The sequence below is a fragment of the Sphaeramia orbicularis genome, chromosome 3 (genome assembly GCF_902148855.1).
Source record: "Sphaeramia orbicularis chromosome 3, fSphaOr1.1, whole genome shotgun sequence".
Taxonomy (NCBI): domain Eukaryota; kingdom Metazoa; phylum Chordata; class Actinopteri; order Kurtiformes; family Apogonidae; genus Sphaeramia; species Sphaeramia orbicularis.
In genome coordinates, this window is record NC_043959.1 from 36126360 (window position 1) to 36149269 (window position 22910).

The following is a 22910-nucleotide window of genomic DNA, read 5'->3' on the forward strand; positions in this document are numbered from 1 at the left end:
ACGGTGGCTCACTATTACTTAAGGCCGACATTAGACAAAAATAATAAACGCATTCTGTTGTTTTACACCTTATCCACTTTGCTTTAATGCAAGAATAATAAATCAGTTATGTAACAAAAAGCAGTTGTCTGTTGCGTAACAAACGTTTCTCCGCCCCTTTCTCTCGCAAGGCGCGTGCGCAGTAGCTTCGTATACTCCGCCATTGAGAGACCCACGATCAGGAGGAAAGGGTCAGAGGCAGCTCGACGGGCAGCAGTTGCACGTTTCTCCAGTCTTCAATCTCAACTTTGGCATAAGCTACCATTTTTAACGCTTGACTCAAACTCTCGTCGTATTTCCTGTGGATGATTTGGGCTGACAACCGTGCGTATTGCCTCTACTAAAGGACGTGTTTTTACCAGATTTCTAGAAGTAACGGACAGGGAGAACCTGAGCTAGCAGCAGCTGTAACCAGGCTATAGCAGGCTAGCTAACGTTAGCTAGCGACCTGGCTAGCTGCACACGAGCTGAGCATTGCTCGGTGGTGGGGTGGGGGGGCAGTTTGCCTACAGTGGCATTTGATGGATCCGAGAATCGCCTGGTTTCAACCAGAACAACGTGGACCCGCTAACAACCTGTGGATGCAGATCTGGGAGACGACACAAGGGCTCGGGTACTTGCATGTAAATACCAGCCTCACCACTGGATCTCCACGCACGTCGAGCCTGAAAGCGATCGTGAACGGGGCGTCGGGAACAGTCCTCACCAGCAGAAACGGGGCACTCAACTCAAACGCCGGTAGCGAGGAAGCCAGGACTCAGGGGATGTCGACCTCAATGGGGGACGGAGAAATAGCAGAACAGCGGGACTTTATACCACTGGAAACTAATAGCAACCATAACAACCGGGCAGCTGGCAGGGGCGGTGTCGTTGGAGGGGGGCAGCAGCAGGGCAGCGGGGTCGCCGTGCTTTGGAGGGGACTGACGGACGGACACCCCAACAAAAGAAAAAGAGACAACAAGGCTAGCACTTTCGGATTCAATTCCAGCCTCTTGCACACTGGTGGCGGCTCCAACACAGGAGACTACGATGGATACACGGGCACACCGTGGAAAGTCAGAAACTACTCAGAAGGAATTGTGGGGTAAGAGACTTTTTAACAAAGCCGATTAGATTTACTTTCTCTCCTCTAACCCTTGTAGAGTAGGGAGTAGAGGAACCCAGTGCCCTTTCACAGTGCAAGCCCTGTGGATCAAGTGTACTGAGGCTGGTGAGCTGAAAACTAACACTCGGTGACTGTTTCACGTCAGTGTCAGTCACTATGTCAGTATCACCCCACCCACTTTCTTATGTGCACCTATAGAATTTACAATGGATAACGTTACAGGAACTGGTTTGAAACAAATGGGCTTTTTATTCACTTCTAGGGATAGTTATTTAACCATGGACAAATTGTTCCAGCACTTCTGTCTTCCGTTTGTTGCTTTTACAAACACTGATTATGTTTAAAGAAATACTAAAATGGAGAACTGAACATATTGCACCTCTTCACTATCACTTTGTAACAGTCTTGCAATAACATTTATAAGAACTTTGTTAAGCTTCTAGCAGGCTTCTGTTTTAACCCCTACTAATCAGCGTTACATGTTTATCCAAAGGCAACACATTTTGGGCAAAGGAACGTGAACACAGCACACCTGTGTAGGTGCCAGCTGTTAGGTAAGGTGACATTTGAGTAGACTGGTCTGTCAACAGTGAATAGCTTGAATGGAGAGGACAAGGGCAGGATGCCCCATAACAAAAGTCACTTCTACTGGATGTGGAGCAAGTCTTTGATTGTCCTCAAACTTGTCACGACAGGTGACAAGTACTTCCAATCATCTGAGGGAGTAAAACCTGTTAGAAGCAGAGCTAATAAGGCAGATAGTCACTATAATCAGATGTTTTAGCTGCTCAGCTCAAATAACATAAGTATTACTGGAGGGCAAATTAAACTTAACCAGACTGGCTGAGAATCCTTTATATACTTATTTGGTTTCTCATCCGTCACTACCAGATAAATTCACAGCAATCGCCTTAGCTGTCATTTTTGAAGACCTATTATATAGCTGATAGAAGAGGCAACACCATAATTCTGAGCACTGAAAAGGCACAGTATTGAGATATTCTCATTATTAGTGTCCTGTCAGTTGAGACTGGGTTAATCAAAAGTAAAACTTTCTTCATTCACTGAAATTGAGATGTGAGTAACTGGAAAATTAAGTCGCATTACCCTATTAAGTCACAATTCATACATTAGACACTTAAAAGCTTCATGTGTCTCATTTCCTCAGAAGAAGTTTGCTATGATATCATAAAATATTTTAGTGGGTGTGACTCAGTTTAAAAGGCCTTGTAGGTGCAGAGATTTGTCCCTCCCCCTGTTTCTCTTAGACATGTGCAGACAAGCAGAACACCAGAGTGTGGAGTTCAGTGTTTGGCTGATCCTCATTTATAGTAATATGGAAGCTCTCTGTTTGCATAAGGACATTCCTCAGTGATTAGCTCTGCTAATACCAGAACCTGAACCTCAAAGCCTTGATCACACTCACCACCACTGAAGGTTCTCTGTCTAACTATACACTGTTAATTCACAATGTCAGCATGCTCTGTGGCATTACAGAAAACCTTATTTCGAAATGCGCATGGATGTAAAAGCTGCCCCTGTTGAGCCATGCAGATTCCATGTTTTAATCTCTAATGCTCATAATAAATGATTTGCTACCTCATTACACGTGAACTTTGGATGCACTTTGCAAAACAACCCAAGGCACAAATTTAAAGAAAGCTGTAAATTTGTCATTTACGCAGTTACACGCAGGTGTTTTTTTTTTTCAAGTTAGGTACTTCAGGTGATGAGATAAAGGGCTGTTTGCTTCTCTGTAATGCTTCCTGACATGAAAGTGTTGAAAACTAGGACTATTTGACATGACTCAAAGTCTCATGCCATAATTAGGGCTGGATGTTGTGGTGAAAAGACATTGCAACTACTTTGTACAATATTGTACAATAATATATTTTGTTTTGACTCTAGTTGCCTGGTTAGTGTTTATTTTTTCTCCAACTCAAATATTCAAACTGATACGAGTATAAACACAAATACAAAGAAGGACTGAATTATTTTCCAAAGTAGTACCTCTTCATGTTTTGCTGAATCCAAAATATCATCATACACAGACCAGACCATTAAATTGTTACTTGCACAGGCTGACATTGTGATTGAGATTTGATTAACTGCAGCAATAGTTCTAATTTAAATAATTTCATATTCATGTAACCATATACATTACAATGACAAAATGATTTCATATTTGATTATTTTTCTCCTTTAATTTGAAACCTTCGTGGACATTTTCAGCTAAGCCTCCAGCAGAAAATAAAATATACAAAAGCCACTTTAAGTCTGTAGTTGGAAACTAAATAAAAAAGAGAAGCAGCTCTGGTTAGAGGTATCTGTGCTGCATTTCTTGTATTGAGAATTACCCTGCTCTGTTCAGTTATTTGTTTGTGTTGCCTTCATGCAACTTTCCAGCCTGTGTCCATGGAATATGGAAGAGCCCAAAGTGTTGATGTGATTTGCAAAATGAAGTAAGCAAGTGTATTATATAGAACGATATGTTTTCTTTTGTCACTCAATGTGTTTTAATATTGCACAGCCCTAGTGAGAAGCAACAGTGTTGGTTTTTAATAAGCAGACTACTTTGGATTTAGAGTTAAAAAGATCCTTGAAAACAGATACTTAGTTGCTGCAAGTTCTTAGTTGGTATAGAGTGTCTTTGGCCAGATGCTTGCTCTTCCCTTTTTGTACATTCTGATGCGGGATGAAAAATTACACCTGTCAACTCAGTCAGGTGAGCCAAGATAAACCTGAGAATATAAACATTGTGTTTTCCACTTGTAAGCAGCAAACAGAAAAAAATGGAAGCTTTTTTTTATTTTTTTTTTTTCACAAGACAGTCTCTGCACTATATTTGGCCATCGGGTTTGGCTGGAGAGGCAAAGGCATGTGCTTATTTGTGTTGTACGCCCCTCCAGTTTTTCTGGAACTGAGTGGATCCAATCAAGCAGCCCGCCTCATGATGGAAAGGGATCAGTGCTTACATGCTCCACACGGCTTCACTTCCACAAAACCAAGCCAACCCTCTTAGAAAGAAACCCGAGCTCCTTGTGTAGCTGTCCAATCAGGTCAGAGGTTTGAAGGGAGTGTTTCCACCTCATTTTTTGGTCATGTAAAACAGTTATTTAGATTCTGTATAAGGGCACAGGAAGTCACTATAGCCAGGAAGAGAACAGGCCTGTTTCTGTCCTGCTAAACTGTTTGGAATTCTTTATTGTGTTGTGGGTATTTTGACAAGATGCATTGTATCAAAGTTCTGTTCATTTTACAGCAGATTAATGTGAGTGTTCAGTGACAGTATGATGGCTTTGGTACTCTCAATATTGCTGACTTCTCCTTTTCAAAGTTACCCTTTTTGCATTGTACGTATTTTATTCACGTTGCATCAATGTTCTTGCATCTCTAATATTGTCAGTCTACCTGCACATCTTTTACTTTTTTTCCTAATGTACATTCTAATTTGACTTGGTGAATGACTTCTCCATGTGAAGCGATTTGGTCTTGTGGCCCAAAATGGTTGTAAAAGACAGACCAACATGTACTTTATTCATTTCAGTGAAGCCTGACATTGGCAGCTAGTTGTGTCACTGGCAGGCTAATGAAACGTGTGGATAATCGTTCACTGATGAGTAGTTCTGGCTCTTAGCTTTATTGCCTCCGTCTTTTAGAGATTTACAACTCCCAGCACACAGATAGCACTTCTGTGACCGAAGCTCCATTATTAGCACTGTAGTTCATCCAGCTTCCACTGGCTTCGACATCTATGTCACGCTCTTCCCTCCTGCTCTGCTCGCTGGTTGGCTCTCAGCCAAAGTGTGCAGGCCTGTGGAGAGAGGAGCCTTCATGCTGGTCCTTTGGACTGTAGGTGAAGTAGGCCCCCTCTAAACAGCACGTGTGGGCAGCTCTCCATAACTCAGCCTTCCCATGTGTAGTAAGGAATGTGTTTTTCTTTTTTTTTCTCTTCCTGTCCAATGGAAACCCTTCCCATGCTCCAGATGGATACAGTCAGCAAGCAGCACACAGTGTTTTCATAGCCTGTTAGAGGCCGTAGCTAAGCACTTGACAGAAAATTATTTTAAAGGCATTTAAAGTGTTCATTAACACACATGTGGCAACAGTGTTTTAGGTCAGGAGGTCCCAAAGTTTTTCAGCCCAAGACCAAAAAAAGAATACTGTCATGTCAGACTCTTCTGCTGGCACATGGCACCTGAAATGAACATGTCATTGAAACAAAAAGAACATCAATAACTGAATTACGCAGAGCTAGAAAAGTACTCAGATCCTTTACTTAAATTAGACTCCAGTGAATCTAGATGTCCTGAGTTCAAAATGTTACTGTTTTAAAAGTTTTCAAGTATTTTTTGTGAAGCATACTTAAAAGTATCAAAATTAAAAGTAGTACCTACTTATTAAACTGCCAAAATGACTCTTCTGGTGCCACTTTATTACTGAATATTATTACAGATTTTTTTTTTAAGTATTGTAGTTTAATACTGTGTAGTCAGTTTTATATAATTTGTACAATACTGCATCAAACATGCATCATTTTTGTTGTAGAACGTAACTATAACTGTTGCAGTAGCATAAAGAGAGAGACACAACTGCTGCTTGGACTTTCTTTTTTGCTGTTTTTAAGTTTCTCTGTGTTGACCATTTCGTAGTGCATTTTTCAATTAAAGCATGGCACAGTGGACGTGGGTAGAACAACTCATCTGGTACACATGGCTCTCTATGGTTTCAGTGCTTGTCTTAGTGTGGTACAGTTCTGTCTGAGAGACAAAACTCTGGGCAGAGCACACACACGTACAGACCACAACCTGTGGCTTGTCTAACACAGGAAGGAGGAAGCTGTTGATTTGGCTCTATTCCCTGTAGATGTATTTGTGTTTAGAACAGGGGTGGGCAGTCCTGGTCCTCAAGGGCCGGTATCCTGCATGTTTTAGATGTTTCCCTCTTCCAGCACACCTGAAGGTCAATATCAGGCTTCTGCAGAGCTTGATGATATGCTTATCATGTGAACCAGGTGTGCTGGAAGAGGGAAACCTCTAAAACATGCAGGATACCGGCCCTCGAGGACCAGGATTGCCCACCCCTGGTTTAGAACACTACTGCTGTCAGACAATCACAAAAAGGCTTTCATTCATCTCTGTCACTGTTTGAGCTCTCTTTATAAGACTATTACCCAGCACTAGGTACCAGATTAGCTGACTTTGTTTGAAAAATGTTTTTCTTTCTGCAGTCGGGTATTTATGTGATCAACATTTTGCATATTTACTTAACAATATGACATTCCATGTACTATTGCTACCATATTTGTAGAGTAGTTGATTCTGTTTTGACCACATTCTCCGCTTCATCACTCAGGAATGACCAAGCAGCAGTCAACAGTATTTGGGCTTGTGTGTAACCGGAGCTGTTTTGTCCCAGTGGCCAACACTTTGCACCCCAGATCAGTTCATTGATGAAACTTTAATGACTCCGTCATCTGCGAGACATCGACACCTCTCTCTCCGTCTGTGGTTGTCCTCATTTTGAAAAGCAGTGTCTGGTGTGACATGTTTGCCTCCTGGCAACCCTGCCTACCTGAACCTTTGCTAATTTGGAGAGTCTATAGACAAAGCGGCGTCAGATAACTCACACAACTGTCTTGTTGCAAAGACCAAAAACTTCAAACCCTTATTAAGGATGGAATCTTGATTGCCAAGACAGTATGCATACAATTGTCACCAGCTTTTAAAGAAAATATGATTAAAATTGCAGTTAGGGATGGGTACTGGTACTGAATAATTGACAACTGCCTTATCAACGAGCTCTGACATTATCCATTTTCCTAGTGGTACTGGAGAGAGGAAATATACTTCCTATGTAATGCTCAGGTCTAATTATTGTCTTGCAAACTTTTCTCACTAAGTACGTTTGTGACTAAGATGTTCATCTGTGATGTATTTTATTTTTGTGATTTACAATCCAGCTGAGAGATGTGGGGGGCCTGAGCAGCAGGTCAGCTCTGTCATGCACTGCAGCATCTAGCAGCTCAACGCACGCACACACACACACACACACACACACACACACACACACACACACACACACACACACACACACACACTCACACACACTCACACACTCACTCACTCACACACTCACACACTCACTCTCTCTCTCTCTCTCTCTAGTGACAACAGTACACCAAGAACTTAACAGGAAAGTTGTCATCTCATTCCTAGATGCCAAGTGCAACAAATCTTTTGCATATTTGGGCAAAAAATACCACCAGTGTGTTTGTCATGTACAACACATTGCTTCATTAGCATACTAGTAATCTGGAGGCCACCCTGGAGATTAAAAGTGACTGGCAGACATTTTTGAAAATACAAATTTCATTAAAAATGTATGGCTTTTGTGGACATTTGTTTCACATTACTATCATAGCACAGTCAGAGTCTATGACAGTGTATGATTCAAAACAATGCTGTTGCACTTTCCATCTAAATAAATAAATAACATATTAGTTATGCTTCCAATTGGGGGAAAAGTGTAAGAGAAGTAAAAGCCGTGGTCTCCAGATTCAAAGAACACACTTCAGTATGATACCCATTTTTTTTTACTGAAAACTAACAACTAAAATATACATTCCAGCTAAAGTTGTCATATAAATGACGCTAGCACAAATAATCAATAATGCATGTTGTTCAGTCCTCATATTGATGTTTAGTGCTTTTTATGTGTAATACATAGTTTCTTATCATTGTGTCATGTTATTATTTTCTAAACCGCTCAATTGAATGATTATTATTGTTTTAGCAGTGCAGTGCTTATTCATTTGAGACTACTGTTTACTGCTGCAGAAGTGTTATATAATAATGCTGTAATATAATGAGAAATACAGTAAGAAGTTGTATATCTAGAAGTATAAGCTCTAAAACAGTTATTTAATAGTTGCATTTCACCACCACCTTTGTACTATTATGCCAAAATATGTGAGCAGTCAGTAAGTAGTGCTCAGTGTGATGTGACAATAGGCTCTTTTTCCTCCATCCTACCCAACTTAACAGATGGCTCTCATTCACATGAAGGCATTTCAGCACCACACCCAGTGGAGCCTTTCTCCTTCTCACCAATTTTCTATTTCACCTTATGCTTGTGTCCAGCCTTTATATCCATAATGTTTTATTTTAAGCTTCCCCTCATTCTCTGCTGCCCTTGACCTTTGCTGTTTTCCCCTCTTTTTGTCCTGTAGATCATACCTTTGAACAGGCTTCAGGCCAAGTTAGACCTCTTTGACAAGGTGGTGTGGTGACTTTGTAGGAACCGAGAGCTTCCTACTATAATGTTAAAAATGTAGATAATATAGCAACTAAGTTATTTTGTGTTCTTGACACAGTGTTCATGTCAACAGCATGGTACAAGTTCTGATCCAGTAATACAGACAGACATGGGTTGTATATTAGAGTGTGGGATTTTGCCATAGTGGGAACAGCTTTTAGTCAAAGCTTTAGACATTATGACTGCATTGAACTCAGCAGTGAACCTATGGACTTCACTGAACCATGAAATACTTAAACTCTATATAGGATCAGGAGGAATTTAAAGCTAAAATACTACTCAGTTGCAAACAAGAGTCGATGAGTATTTGAGTTGGACTAGGGGTGTGGAGTGGGGGTGGGTGTTGTCATTGCCTTCAGCTATTTTGTCAGTGTATGTTGAGGTTATATATTAAAGATTTTTATCAAGGCTCAGAAGTGGCTGTTTGCTAATATCCAGTCTTTATGCTGCAAGCAAATGAGTACATCATCTTCACTTAACTGTCTGACGGCAGAAAATACATAAACAAGATTATTATTATGGAGAATAGCTGTATTCAAACACAGTGGATGTGAGCGCATAGACGGGATTAAACAGATGTACAATAGTGTATTAATAGTTCAGTCTGTGTGGCAATGAAAGAGCAAAGCAAAATTCAACATGACATTCACAGTTTCATCTCTTTACATTCATTCTGAAATCCTGAAAATGCATTACACTTTGATGCATTAATCTGGAATGTTGACAAGCATTAACTAAACTTGGTTGTGGTCAGCTAGTGAGCTGAGGCTTGCATCATGTATGCAAAATGTTGTCATGTGCACCTCGAATGAGACACAGATACCTTCTAGGAGTACCTAAAACAAGGGGAAATACATTATCTAAGGAAGGATATAGTTGCATAAAGAAATCAATGTTTGTATCATTTAAAGACTGTTCATTTGTGAGTAGTTATTACTATACCACAGGAAACAGAGTCTCTATCTTCTTCTTCTTTTCCTTTGGGCTGTTCCCTTCAGGGGTCACCACAGCCAATCATCTTCCTCCATTTAACCCTATCCTCTGCATCCTCTTCTGTCACACCAACTACCTTCATGTCCCCTTTAACTACATCCATAAATCTGGTCTATGGTCTTCCTCTAGACCTCCTGCCTGACAGTTCCTGCCTCAGCATCCTTCTGCTGATATCTTCACTATCTGTCCTCTGTATATGGCCAAACCATCTCAGTCTGGCGCCTCTGACTTTTTCTCCAAAACATCTAACGTGCTGTTTCTCTGATGTACTCCTTCCTGATCTGATCCATCCTGGCCACTCCCAAAGAGTATCTCAGCCTCTTAACCTCTGCTACCTCCAGCCCTGACTCCTATCTTTTCCTCAGTGCCACTGTCTCTAACCCCTACAACATTTCTTGTCTCACCACTGTCTTGTACACCTTTCCTTTCATTCTTGCTGACACACTTTTATCACAGTGTCTGTGAATACTGAAAACTCTAGATAGTGACACCCAGTTACTAAGATCCTCACATCCATATGTGTCTAGAATTGTCCAATGATAAAGCCTTTCCTCTAAGCCAGAGATGTCAAACTCATTTTAGTTCAGGAGCCACATTCAGCTCACTATGATCCTAAGTGGGCTGAACCTGTAAAATAACAACAGTGAAACAAGTACAGTTGCATTTTTTAAGTATTTACATCTACAAAGTTTCCTTAAAAATGCAAATAACATGAACAACCTGATATGTCTTAAGAAAAATAATTGCAATTTTAACAATATTATGCCTCAGAATATCATTTATACATATGCATTACAAATTACAGATCACAATGGATCTACAAATAGACAAAACATTTAGTAATGGGCAGAATATTGTTGAAATTGCATTTAGGTTTTCAGGTTGTTCATATTTGTTCAGATTATTCACATTTATTGTGAAAGGAGAGTTTGTAAATGTAAACATAATGTAATTTTACTTTTTTTTTTTTACACTAAAACAAAGAGAAAAATGTGTAGTTCCCATTATTTATAGGTTATTATGATAGTATTTTACTGGTCCAACCCACTTGAGAGATAACATTGGTATGTATGTGGCCCCTGAACTAAAATGATTTTAACATCCTTGATTGTTAATATCTTAAGCATAACTTTTGCATGTCACAAATTCATCCATTGGACCCTTTGGTGGACTGGTTTTGGCCTGTGTGCCATATGTTTGACACCTGTGCTCTAAACCCTTCATTATTTCATTGTGTTGTTATAAACATTGCAAAATAATAACTGGTAGAGCTCCTGGCTTATATGTAGCTCTCGTTGAGTGATATTTTAATATCACCTGAATTGTCACCTTATCGAACTTGTGTAAGACTAAGACATTTAAAGACTTCTATCATCTTTTTCTTTGCTCTGAGAACTTCAGTTGTACAGAAACCTGTTCCTCTAGATTATATAATATTACTATGAGAGAAGCAAAAGGGATTATCCAATAAGCAGTGTCAAGAGCCCTTGTGTTCCCCAAGCTGTCAAAAGACTGAGATGTAACTTGATCCTTGGAAGGTGGGGCATGAGATGTGATTTCTATGCTTGCTTCTGTCACGTGACGACAGGGGAGCAGCACTGACCCGTTTGCTGTGAAATGAAACCTAGTGCTGCAGAAGTAGAGTGGAAATACTCACATTCGAGTGAGATTAGGAAAAAAAAGATTAGCTACTACATTGGAAACAGAGATGATGGTGAAAGAAAATAATTGTTAAAGAAGGATTTCTTTTAGGCTAGATTGAAATACACTGGAGCTGAGAACTGAATAGAAACCTATGATTAGTTTTATTTAGGCTGAAATGAAACCTAATGTTTCTGGGGTGGAGCAGACCAATGATTGGCTTTTAGAATAGTGTATTGTGGTATTTAGATACTGGATCATGAAGTCATGAAATTGTCTCGTGTTTGGAGGAGGTACAGGAAGTAGATGTGAAACAATACCCCCTGGAGGTAGTGATTGTCTGTTTGCAGTGAGTGCTGATAAAGGGAAAATGTGTCACAACATAGCATTATAAATGAAGGTGGTGTTGTTAAGATGTCTCGGCCTATAAATGGTATTCCTCAGATGTAAGGGAACATTGTACAGAACCGTGGAAAAAGCACATCATCATTTATGTATAAAATGTTTTTACTTTAGGACTTAATTTAAATGAAGATCAGAAAATGTTTTCAGCCTTTTTTTTGTTATGGAAATTCAATGCAAGGATAGAACCAGTTGGTGGCTTTAATATAAGATAAGATGTTCCTCCATGAATACTTTGTCATCTCTGTCTACAAAGTCTGTTTCCATTGCATTTTATGTTTTCATTACATCAAACTAACTAACCCTAGAGAAGTACTCATAAAAGCTGTGCAACATTTTGACCCTTTTTCCTGGTTTGAAAATTTACATAAACAGGGTTGATTCAGCAACTTTGCATGAAGGATATTTCCTCGAAGGTCTCCATGATGACAGTTGACTGTGTGTTTTTTCCCGGATAGCTGGTGGACTGTCATTCTTACACAACTGCTCCTGTACCTTGGGTTTTTAGAGGGCTGTGTCTGCACCCAAGAAATAATATAGGTGAAACACAGTCAGCTTCAACTGCTGAGAGGTGAAGAGTACTTGTTACATAAAACCCAGACAACAGACACACACATACACACACTGCTTTTTAGGGTGTACCAAACAACAGTTAGGCGGTGTTAGTGGCCACCGATGCTTGTCTTGTTGAGCTTGTGGTGTTAGCAGGCTTTATTTTGTTTATTCATAAAACAAATATTGAAATTGCCCTTATGTCTTAAGGGGAACAAGTCTGTAATAGATTTTAGTCTAGATTTGATTGTTCTTTTTGTGTATTTCTTTGTGTTTGCTCTCTTTTTGTGTACACAGAGAATTGTCTGTGTTCTTATGTGTATGCAGACTAACTGGAAAAGGTCAGTGTATGTGGGCAGAGCGTCCCATTCGAAGGACAAATATGGTACTTGGCCTGTCCTTACACACTGCAGGTTTTGTAGTGACAATACACTGAGGCACAGTAGGGGTTGCAGTTTTTTTTTTGGTTTTTTTCTGCTCTGTACTTATACTAAAAAAGAAGTGATTGCTGCAGAATATTGGGAACTTTTAACATTTAACATTCCTTTGACAAACTTTTTGGAGTTTGTTTTCATGACCCTTTTTTATTTCAAGCAATAATTAACTTCCAATCTTATCAGTAAAAAGCAGTCCATATAGCAGTTTTTAATCTGTAGTCAGGGAAGTTCAACTGTTTGCCTAAGTGCTGAGCCATCTTATTGATCGCTGTTAGGACTGAACGTATATATGAATATTCCTTTTGGTGATGTTTTTTGTTTTTTCTGAAAGTATTCATAGAGCTCTGCCACTCCTAGAGACAGCTGGGTTTTTTTTTTGTTTTTTTTTCATTTGCCAAGGGAAGGTTGTCTTTTCTGACAACACCCTGCTTCACATTGTGTTTTTACTGTACATACTGTACATTCATCAATGGAACCTACCCAGTCACTTCAGCGTAGTCCGAGGCAGAATGACCGAAATTCACCTAATTGTGTCAGAATTATTTAACACTCAGTGATTTCACAGTAGCTATATTATGTTATTTTTTTTTATTAAGCTTAATATGATTGTTTTTAATTTGATAATTATGACATGACTGGGCTTTTTTTATAAATAGGTTTGCAGCTTCTTCTACTGTCAGTAGGAATTGCTTGTGCCCCCCAAAATTATGCAACTTATGAAAGAGTTGGTTTGCATAAAACAGCTGTAGAATTTTTAATGTGCAAACTGCAGCATAGTAAAGAAATAGCTAAAAATTAAAAATAGTCCCACTACAGATAATCCAGATTTGGTTTTGTAAAGGAGTAACTATTAATATTGTATGTGTCCTTGCATAGACAGATTGTTAGTGTACTTGTAATATCACACTGAATAAGCTGTTATGCTACAAATTTATAAGAATCAACTTTTAAAATTGTTATGTAAGAATACACTCTGCACAGCACTCTGTAGCATTTCTAGGGCCAAACAATTGTTGTTAAAGCTATTCCTTACTCTGTCAGTGTCTGAAAAAGTCACACAGAACAGGAAATTAAACCTGGTGTGCTCTTTTCATCCAGAATATTGCCTTGTGCTACTTAAGTATAGTTCTGGTTAGGAGCCATCAGTGGTTTCGAATGAACTTTTTTAGATATCACGTCCTCACTACAAACTTTATTTGACTTTGATGATTGGGAAGAAACAAAGAAACAACTGAAAATTGGTCTCCCTGTGACATACTGATTCTAAACAGAACAGGATCAGCTAAACATACCTTACCTTACCTAAGACAACACTGTTATGTTTTTTTTGACTCATGTTATCCACAGTTTGCGCTTCTTCTTCTTCTTGCTACACTCCACCTCTTTCCCTTGCTGTGCGCTCATTTCTTACGGATGCTGTGTTCTGTGCAGGTTGCATGAGGAGATCAGTGACTTCTATGAATACATCTCTCCACGTCCAGAGGAGGAGAAGATGAGGCTGGAGGTGGTGGACAGAATCAAGGGAGTCATCTACGACCTGTGGCCCAGCGCTGAGGTATGTATCACCCTGTAAAAAAAAAAAACCCTGCACTCATCTGGTTTGTGTTCTTTGTGCAAGTATGTGACAAACCTGATTTTCACAGTCACCTTAGTGTGGGAATTGCTCCCAGCATTTATTAGAAAATCCTGACTCTGATTTAAATGCTGTTTTAAAGGTATGTCATGCATCGCTGGATGTTAGGTGTTGGCACAGACAATAGTGATAATCTGTAAATGGGTCACCCTGCACAAGGCAGTTGATGTACTGGTTGTGTACAGTGGCTGCAGTAATTTACAACACTCACTTGCCACCGCCATAGTAAATTCAACTCCGTATGCGATATGTAGCTAATGACTGTAAGCACCAACCTTTCACAAAACATCCTCTTGTTTTCTGTTATCTCTCCGTTGCACAGTAAAGTGTATGGGCCACATTATCAGCTCCACCTCAGGCGTTCTGGTACCTAGTGACTTTGATCCTGCTGATAGAGCAGCGTGCCACAAAGTGTGTCTACTTCAAGCTTAGCGGCACCTAAATTAAGGAGCAATCCTGCCCAGATTTACGCCTTTTCCACTGGAGCCATGGGAGGGAGCAAGCACAACATGGTTATCCACTCAGTGTGTTGTTAGTTTTAGCTGATGAGCTTACATGGGTAGACATCCACTGGGCATTTAGGAGCGCTTCTGCAGACTGTTCTCCCCACACAGAGTCATGAATTTGTCTGATATCTACAGGAAGCAGTCTAGCTCCTGTTGGGTTGGAAAACTTTTATTCAAGAGTGACATTGAACAGATCACCCCTCTGTGGTCGCTTGTGCTTACCTCACTGCACACACCAGACCTGAGTAAACCGTATACAGTCATTCACAAACACAGCTCTGCAATCAGCTTAGGCTCAGACATGTGACTTGGCTGTAAACAGTGTATAGTACTTGTCGACGAGGGGAAGAGGTTTAAAGCAGTAAAGGGAGGGTCAAGGCTTATGTCTATTTCTGTTCTACGACTGTTTGTGCCCCACTCAGCGGTAGGTTTAAAGGCAGACTGTTGGGCTTACTTCCATCAGGACTATTTTACATACAAACTAACTCCTCATGAAATTCAAATAAAGTGTTTTTTTGTGGTAACACACCTCTGCAGGTTGTTTGGGCTTGTTATTAAATAAACATTACAATGTCACGCAGTAAAGTACTAAATAGGCACCTTGGAGAACAGGTTTATATAGAAACAAAGCTCAGTGTGAGAAAATCAAAGTGACTCTTTGATATATTCTTCCAATATTAGTTGAAACTGAACTAGGAGCAAAGTCATTAATAGACAATCACATGTGTAATATGTATAATATGTATAATATGTATAAAATGTTTAATGTGTAACCTATTTTGATATTCAGATTATGAATATTATTTCCTAACATAAAACATTCACAGATATTGTGTGACTTTTTTTTTCTTTCTTTTTTTTTTTTTTTTTTTTTTTAATCTCTTTAGGTTCAAGTGTTTGGGAGCTTCAGCACTGGTCTTTATCTGCCAACAAGGTGAGCCCTTTGGCTTCCTAAACCAGCCTAGACATTTAAACTTGATACTTGATGTGTTTTGTCAAGCTGTGACTATGAACTGGCCTCTTACCAACATACTACACCCGGCTGATCATGATACTTGTCTTGTTTTGGGGATTATGGTTTTTAGTCAGTTTAGATGTTGGAAGAAGCTTCCTGCAATTTTGAGGAATGGTCACTGTCACCACACACAGAGCTTACATGAACACACAGACACACATCCTCCTGTACAGGCCAAGTACACAAACAGAGATACGTCACCTGGATTAGACTATGAATGGGACTGGGCTTTGTGTGAGGATTAATGCTTGTGTGTTGCTAATTTGCTGTGCATACAGTATGTGTTTGTAAATGGTTTTTGTGTGGTGTTTAAGTAAACACTGTGAAGATTGTGACATAGAGAAATCTTTTGTTTGTTCTTTTGTGTGTGTATTGAACTTTTGTTTATTTCTCTCACTTTTTCCTCCAGTGACATTGACCTTGTAGTTTTTGGGAAATGGGAGACACTTCCACTCTGGACGCTGGAAGAAGCTCTTCGGAAGAGAAATGTTGCAGATGAGAACTCCATTAAAGTCTTGGACAAAGCCACTGTAAGATTGTACAAAAATGCATTGTGTTGTACAATTATATTCTACATTTGATAAGGATTTATCAAAGATGGCAGCAAACTTCATTTTCAGTAATGATTTAAAAAAAAAAAAAGAGCAAATTTTGTTTTGACAAATCAAGTGTGTGAAATGTACCACACAGGATTTGCTGTTTCTGTCTTTTAATACCATTTAATTTGCGTAAACTGACATTAGAAATCATCCAAGTTTCAGTTGGATTATGCTATGATTATAATAACTCTGACGGGTGTGATTATAGTTATCATCAATTGCTGACAGATATGTTTTTGATCTTTAAAGTTCAGAAAGTCAGTTTCACCATCAATAAATCACATAGTACAAGGCGCTGTGACAGTTCCAAAACGTTGACTAATCTGCTCTGGTATGTGCATCGACACTGTAGTATGCCTTAAATGTTTTGCTCTAATTTGGAGAAAGAAAAGGATGCAATAAAGTTTGAATCCTATATAAATGTATAATTATATATTTTGTACTACTTAACACTTTAAGAAAAGGGAACTGAGTTTTGCAACAAACAATATTTTGTTCCAGTTTCTGCCTGAAGCTATCCCAACCTGTAATTAGCAGAGATTTGTTATGTTTAAACCCTGCATTTGAATAGGATTTCTGTTTCCACTTGAGTTTAATTCATTTTAGGAATTAAAGGGTTTACTACTTTTTTTCTTTGTGTTTTTCCGGTTTCCCTTTTATAAGGAATAGCCGATTAGGAGTTTAAATATAGGATTACAGTTAAGGATTAGACCCATGTTCCACACTGGGGTTTGTTTGCATGTCTAACATGTCAGGAGGAACTGGGGCCAAGCCTGGGATTTGTTGTGTCTCACCATCACCGTCTGTGTCTCTAGGTTCCCATTATCAAACTGACAGACTCTTTCACTGAGGTCAAAGTGGACATCAGCTTCAATGTGAAGAGTGGAGTTAAAGCTGCTCGGCTCATCAAGGAGTTCAAAGAGGTGCTGTATGCAGTGCTACCTACAAGCTCACGTTGGGTGTTGATTTTGCTGTTTTCAAATCTCCTCTTTTTGCAAATTAAAAGTATTAATTTAACCAAAAATATTGCTTTCTATCAATGTGTTTACTTGTGTGGTTTATTTCACAATATTTCACAACTCACTAACTTGAATTTGTGTTGCTAACAATGTTAATTTTTTGAACTGTTCTCTGGGTTTTCAAAGCCTAGCAGTTTGACTCCTACTGCTGGATCTGTTTGAATTTAGATGATTATTACAACCTCTAGAGGGTGCTGTGATACAAAAAAAACCAAAAAATATTTTGTTGTATGTTCTTAATGAGTCTGTGTTTTGTCCTGCAGAAATACCCTGTGCTGCCTTACCTGGTCCTGGTGCTGAAGCAATTCCTACTGCAGAGAGACCTTAATGAGGTCTTCACCGGGGGAATTGGATCATACAGTCTCTTCCTCATGGCTGTTAGCTTCTTGCAGGTCAGATACACCTATCAGTTCATGCCTTTGTTACTCACTTAGTTGAGGTTCTCTGCTTATTTGTTAAGTATTTCTTCCTATTGACTCAGCTGTAACAGGATTTCCACACCTCTAGCAGCAATAAATATCTGTGAACCGTTTTGTCCTGAGGCCTGCTTCACTCTACAGGAGTTTTGAAATACTGCCCATATTTGAAGTAAAGGTGCATGACATGCATGAGGGGATTCCTCATAGATAGTTTTATCTCTACCAAGTACAAACTACAAGATTTGCTGTAACTGCATATCACACACTGCAGGATATTATTAAGATGATCAAGCAAAATGGAGATCACACCACCTCACATGGGGACTTAGTTGTAAACTGTTGCAAGTTTTGCAGTGACAAAAAAAAACATAAGCAGAAGGTCAAATTGAGTTATGATGAAGAGACAGGTAGAAGTTTGTAAGAAATAAAGGTGTGGTTCCAAGTGTCAGTTTTAATTTCTTTTGAAATAGTATGCCAGCTAATGTAGTAGTATACTAGCTAATGTTGGTCTCAGCTGAACGTGGGTAAATTGATCTGTCATGCAAAAACTCTGTAAAAGGACGCGTTTCTATTTAAAACCATGAACGGGCACAATTGAATAAGCATTGCTTCCAAACTAGGCAACAACTTGTATATCTTAGTAATACTGCAAACGGAGAACAGTAGACATTTCACTGACCCCCACCTGCATCATGTGGTTTTCTAGCTTCACTACAGGGAGGACGTGTGCAGTCCCAACATCAACATTGGTGTTCTGCTCATTGAATTCTTTGAGCTCTACGGTCGCCACTTTAACTACCTGAAAACAGGAATCAGGATAAAAGATGGGGGCTGCTATGTTGCCAAAGATGAAGTTCAGAAGAACATGATGGATGGATACAGACCTTCCATGCTCTACATTGAGGACCCACTGCAGCCGGGTAGGACCACAGAAAAACCCAAAGATTAGAAAGTAGTGACAAGGCTGTCCTGGAAGGTCTGGGGTTTTTTCCCCAGCCAATCAGACATTCTTAGTGAACCATCTTATTTCAAGATCAACCATTCAAGTGAATCTTTAGACATTTTTACTTAAATAGTCATTTTTAGAATGGTTAAGTGGATATAAAGTCATTATGGAAAGTAACACAAATTGATCACATTTCCTGTCATTTCATAGACAATGATGTTGGCCGAAGTTCATACGGTGCCATGCAGGTGAAGCAGGCATTTGACTACGCTTACGTGGTGCTCAGCCATGCTGTGTCACCCATCGCCAAATACTATCCCAATAATGAGACTGAGAGGTAAGAGCTTGAGGAGAGAGGTGCCCTGAATATCATTTTCCCTTGCTACATATTTTTCTGTTCTCAGAGAATATGCATTTAGTAGGAGATGGTCTCCTATCAGCACAGTCACTAATGGGCTCTTACCATTTCATATTTGTGATGATTCATACAGATTTGAATGTCCCATGCTAAGCTCAGTGCTGCAGAGTTTGTGTGGTGATATTGTTTGCTTACAGACTGATGTATGAAAAGGTGCTTTCCTAATCCCCTCACAGCATACTGGGCCGAATAATCCGGGTGACTCAGGAAGTTGACGAATACAGGGAATGGATCAGAAGTAACTGGGGGAACCCGTCTCAGAATGAGCTGCCACTCAACAGTATGTTAAAATACTATATGAAATATGTCCAGTCTGATATCTGAAATATGTCGCTTTTTTGAGCTTGTCAAACTTTCCTTTGGATCACTGTGATGATTTATTCCTCATATTTTTGTAGGAAATGATGTCACGCTGTCTCAGCAGCTTGATGAATGCAACAACAACGTCCCAGATGACGATGACGTTGTGGTTCTACCATCGGCTCCTCACAGTAAAACGTCCTCCAACTCCTCTTCTCCATCCCCATCTCTGCGCTCTTCCCCCTCCTCGTCCCCGCTGTCGCCTTCCTCTTCGTCTTCCACCTCCAGTTCCAGTGATGCGGTCAGTCCTACAGATACACAGGCAGGATTTTGCAGGCAGAAATGCGCCCTTAGGGAGCCATTTGTCACGAAGTTGGATGGTTGAGTCATGGGATGTTTTTGTGTTTCCACAGGACTCTGATGGCACACCATGTAAGACAGCCAAGCAACAGTCTGCTAGAGGATCCAGCACCCACAGAGAAAAGTCTGCTGCTGTTGGCAATCATCGAACACAAAGCCACACTACCAGCACTCCACCTGGAAGCAACAAAGGGGGGAAGGTAAGCCCAGCAATACACTATATCAGTATCTAGAAGTAGTGATCTGTAAAACTATGTGTAGGTGAAAATAGCATTTAAAAGTGAATGCGAACATAAACTCTAATCTTGTGTTTCTGTTCTGTTTCCAGGCCAGGATGTCTCGAGCCCACCACAAGAGCGGCCACCACGGACAGCAGAGCTCATCCAGCACCAAAGGTCATCAGAGCAACAAGCCACACCACCAGGGCAACAGCAAGAAAAGGAAAAATGTGCGAGACTCTACACAAGAAGACCTTTGCAGATAGGGGTGGACCCCCCCCTTCCCCTGTCCTCGTCTGCAACTGACTGTCCCACTTCTGCTGCCAGACTTCAGCCTTTGGAGGTTGTTAGTAGTATTAAAACACCTACAGTATCTATCTCTGACAAGCTTTGGGGGATGACGAGCAACAATTTCTAGCAGAAAAAAAGAACAAAAAAAGAGAATTGTTTTAGGAAATGGGGTTTAATTTTTTTGGACCTGAAATGAAATCAAAGGATAGATGCTCATTTGCTTCCGAACAGCGTCTTTTAGGGAGCAGTTTTCCCACAGCCAGCACCTACGCAGCACGCCTCTTGCGCCTCCTGCTGTACAGGAATAGACAGGTCAGGTGACTGGAATCTACTCTGGAGCAATACCCGGAACTGCTGGCTCTACTTTTCAAAGAGGAAAATAAAAATTTTATCAAAAAAAGAAGAAAAGGCAAATGGCTTAAAATGTACAAAAACAAAAATGTTATGTTGAACAAACGTGTACACAGATTTTTTAAGAAGGTAATCTACAGATGCAATCAGTAAGAGTGGGACAACTTATGCATGATATTTCTTTCTGTTGGTTGATTTTTCTGTTGGTTTAATCTGTTTTGGTATGTCTAAACAGATTATAGAAAGATTTGTACAAAAATGCATAAGCAAAAAACCCTTGAAAAAACACAAGAAATTGTTTCATATTACCTTTTTACAAGATATACCGATCGAAGACATGTAAACGTGTACATCTTGTGCCCCCAGCTTTTTGGCAAGAACCGAGAGCTGGTTTGGGTCCCATTGCCAACATAAATCATCAGCATCTACTTTTACTCCTGGTTGCTCTCTGTGAGTGTGTTACAGTGTTAACATTTAGCCTTCAGTGAGCCAGTGCTCACATACAGCCCTATACTAGATGACTGGATGGAGCCTAATCTCTTATCCAGCTCAATAGCACAGCCACACCAGTTAAAAGGCTTGAAAACTATGGGCCCTATTTTTGTGGCTGCGCAACGACCAGAGCAAGCAGCGCACAGACCGCTTGGTATTTTCTTGAACTTGAATTCCCCTTAGTGCATCTGTGTAGTACTTTGGTGAATGGGCAGCACACTGTGCACAGCAGAGACAGAAACGGTCAGCTTTTATTTATAAGTGAATGATAGATTGTAATGGTAGTGGTCCTCAGAACCTTGTACTTCACTTTATTAATCTCAGTTGTCTGAAAGTGCCATGGTGTGAACTTCAAGAATCGCATGTAAATGACACCAGGCTACATCATGACCACACAAACATCTATACATAACACCAGTCTGTGATAATGGGGCTCCTCACTTGCATCATGATTGTCTTTAACTTTCTTTTCAGCAAGTGTGGCATTTCAGATTTTGTCTTACAATGATGGTGCAAAAGCTGCTGTGTTGTATTTGACTATTAAACGGAGTTGAATTTATTAGATCGAGGGATAAAAATACACCTAATATTTGTATTTTGGAGGTCATAATTACTGTAAATGATGCACCAACTGCCTCCGGTTACAGATTTGCGGTGTTGTGTTTTCTCATAGCACAGTCTTCAGCACTCGTCAGAAAACGGTATGATCTCCTGGAGATGCAGTTTTCAGTAACTGAAGTGATTGGCTCAGCTGTTAAGAGCTGGGACCGGCTATGAGTGAATTTATTAATATTCCACTTCACCCAGCCACTTTGCACTTTGTGCAGCAGACCAAAATAGCAGGTGTGCTTGGCACCCACGCAGTTGTGTACACATGATCTACCACTTTGCACAGGTCGTAGCGCTGGCAGGATTAAAATAGGGCCCAAAACGTTTAAATTAGAAAGGGGTTGCTAATGGTTTTATTGAAAAAAAAAAAAATCCTACACTTGAAAAAAATAATGTGTTAACAACTGTGGGTGATAATCTGTTGGTAATTTACCTACTACAAATCATTTGTATTTGTTAAATGTATTTATTTTTTTATTAATTATATGAACATAGTAAGGATATATGTATTAACAGTAGAGCCCATATCTTTGAGGTCCTATATTTGACATAGGATAAATTGCTGGGAGGTGGGTACAGGTATCTTCAGGTACAGTCAAATGCCACCATTATTTCATTAGGATTTTTTCTCTGATTGTTGAGTGACCAAGTTACTTTGAGAAGTTTGAGAGACCATTTTACAAGTCATATGATGAGAATATTGTTTTAATATGTGGCTGGTCTACTTACTTTAAAAGGGAGCTTTTTCTTTTTTTAATTATCATAGAAACAAACACTTCAATATGTCAAGCTCCCCTTATGTTGCAGTACAACAACTAACCTATAGATGGAGTCATTGCTCCAGTCTACATCCACACAGTTTGAGCTTGTATACTGCATTTGGAGAATGGTTTGTCTTATTTTTGTGGTTAAATTACACGTAATAACTCTGTACTTACTAGAAAGAACAGCTGTACTTATACAATCTGTTCCGCTAGGTGCTTGTCTGGATAACACACCGAAGCACATTGCAACTCCCTTATTCTGTCTCTAAAATATAACCCAAGTTTCCCACACACACATACAGGTCAACAAAACACGTAGCCAGCAATAACACCTTTAATTCCACATCCACTCCATTCTTAAAGAACCAGAAATATCTGAGTAAGTTAAGCACATTTGATAATACCATGCACCAATTTAAAAACCTAATGTGTTGAGTGTTGACATTTTATTTTTGCCCATTCCATATTCATTGCTATGGTTGTA

At 39.7% G+C, this 22910-nt stretch overlaps 1 protein-coding gene across 1 annotated transcript in view; it reads left to right on the forward strand.

Annotated features, from left to right (window-relative positions):
• The first annotated feature begins 204 nt into the window (after window positions 1–204).
• tent4b (terminal nucleotidyltransferase 4B) overlaps window positions 205–22910 on the forward strand; it is a 22899-nt gene continuing 193 nt past the window's right edge. The window contains exons 1-12 of the mRNA XM_030163175.1: window positions 205–1123; window positions 13918–14041; window positions 15513–15559; window positions 16050–16170; window positions 17055–17162; window positions 17522–17650; window positions 18384–18597; window positions 18834–18960; window positions 19218–19321; window positions 19440–19642; window positions 19755–19901; window positions 20030–22910. The exon at window positions 20030–22910 is cut by the window's right edge and continues 193 nt beyond it. Of these exons, the coding sequence (XP_030019035.1) occupies window positions 561–1123; window positions 13918–14041; window positions 15513–15559; window positions 16050–16170; window positions 17055–17162; window positions 17522–17650; window positions 18384–18597; window positions 18834–18960; window positions 19218–19321; window positions 19440–19642; window positions 19755–19901; window positions 20030–20185 (2043 nt within the window). The 5' untranslated portion in view covers window positions 205–560 and the 3' untranslated portion in view covers window positions 20186–22910. The remainder of the gene's footprint in view (window positions 1124–13917; window positions 14042–15512; window positions 15560–16049; window positions 16171–17054; window positions 17163–17521; window positions 17651–18383; window positions 18598–18833; window positions 18961–19217; window positions 19322–19439; window positions 19643–19754; window positions 19902–20029) is intronic.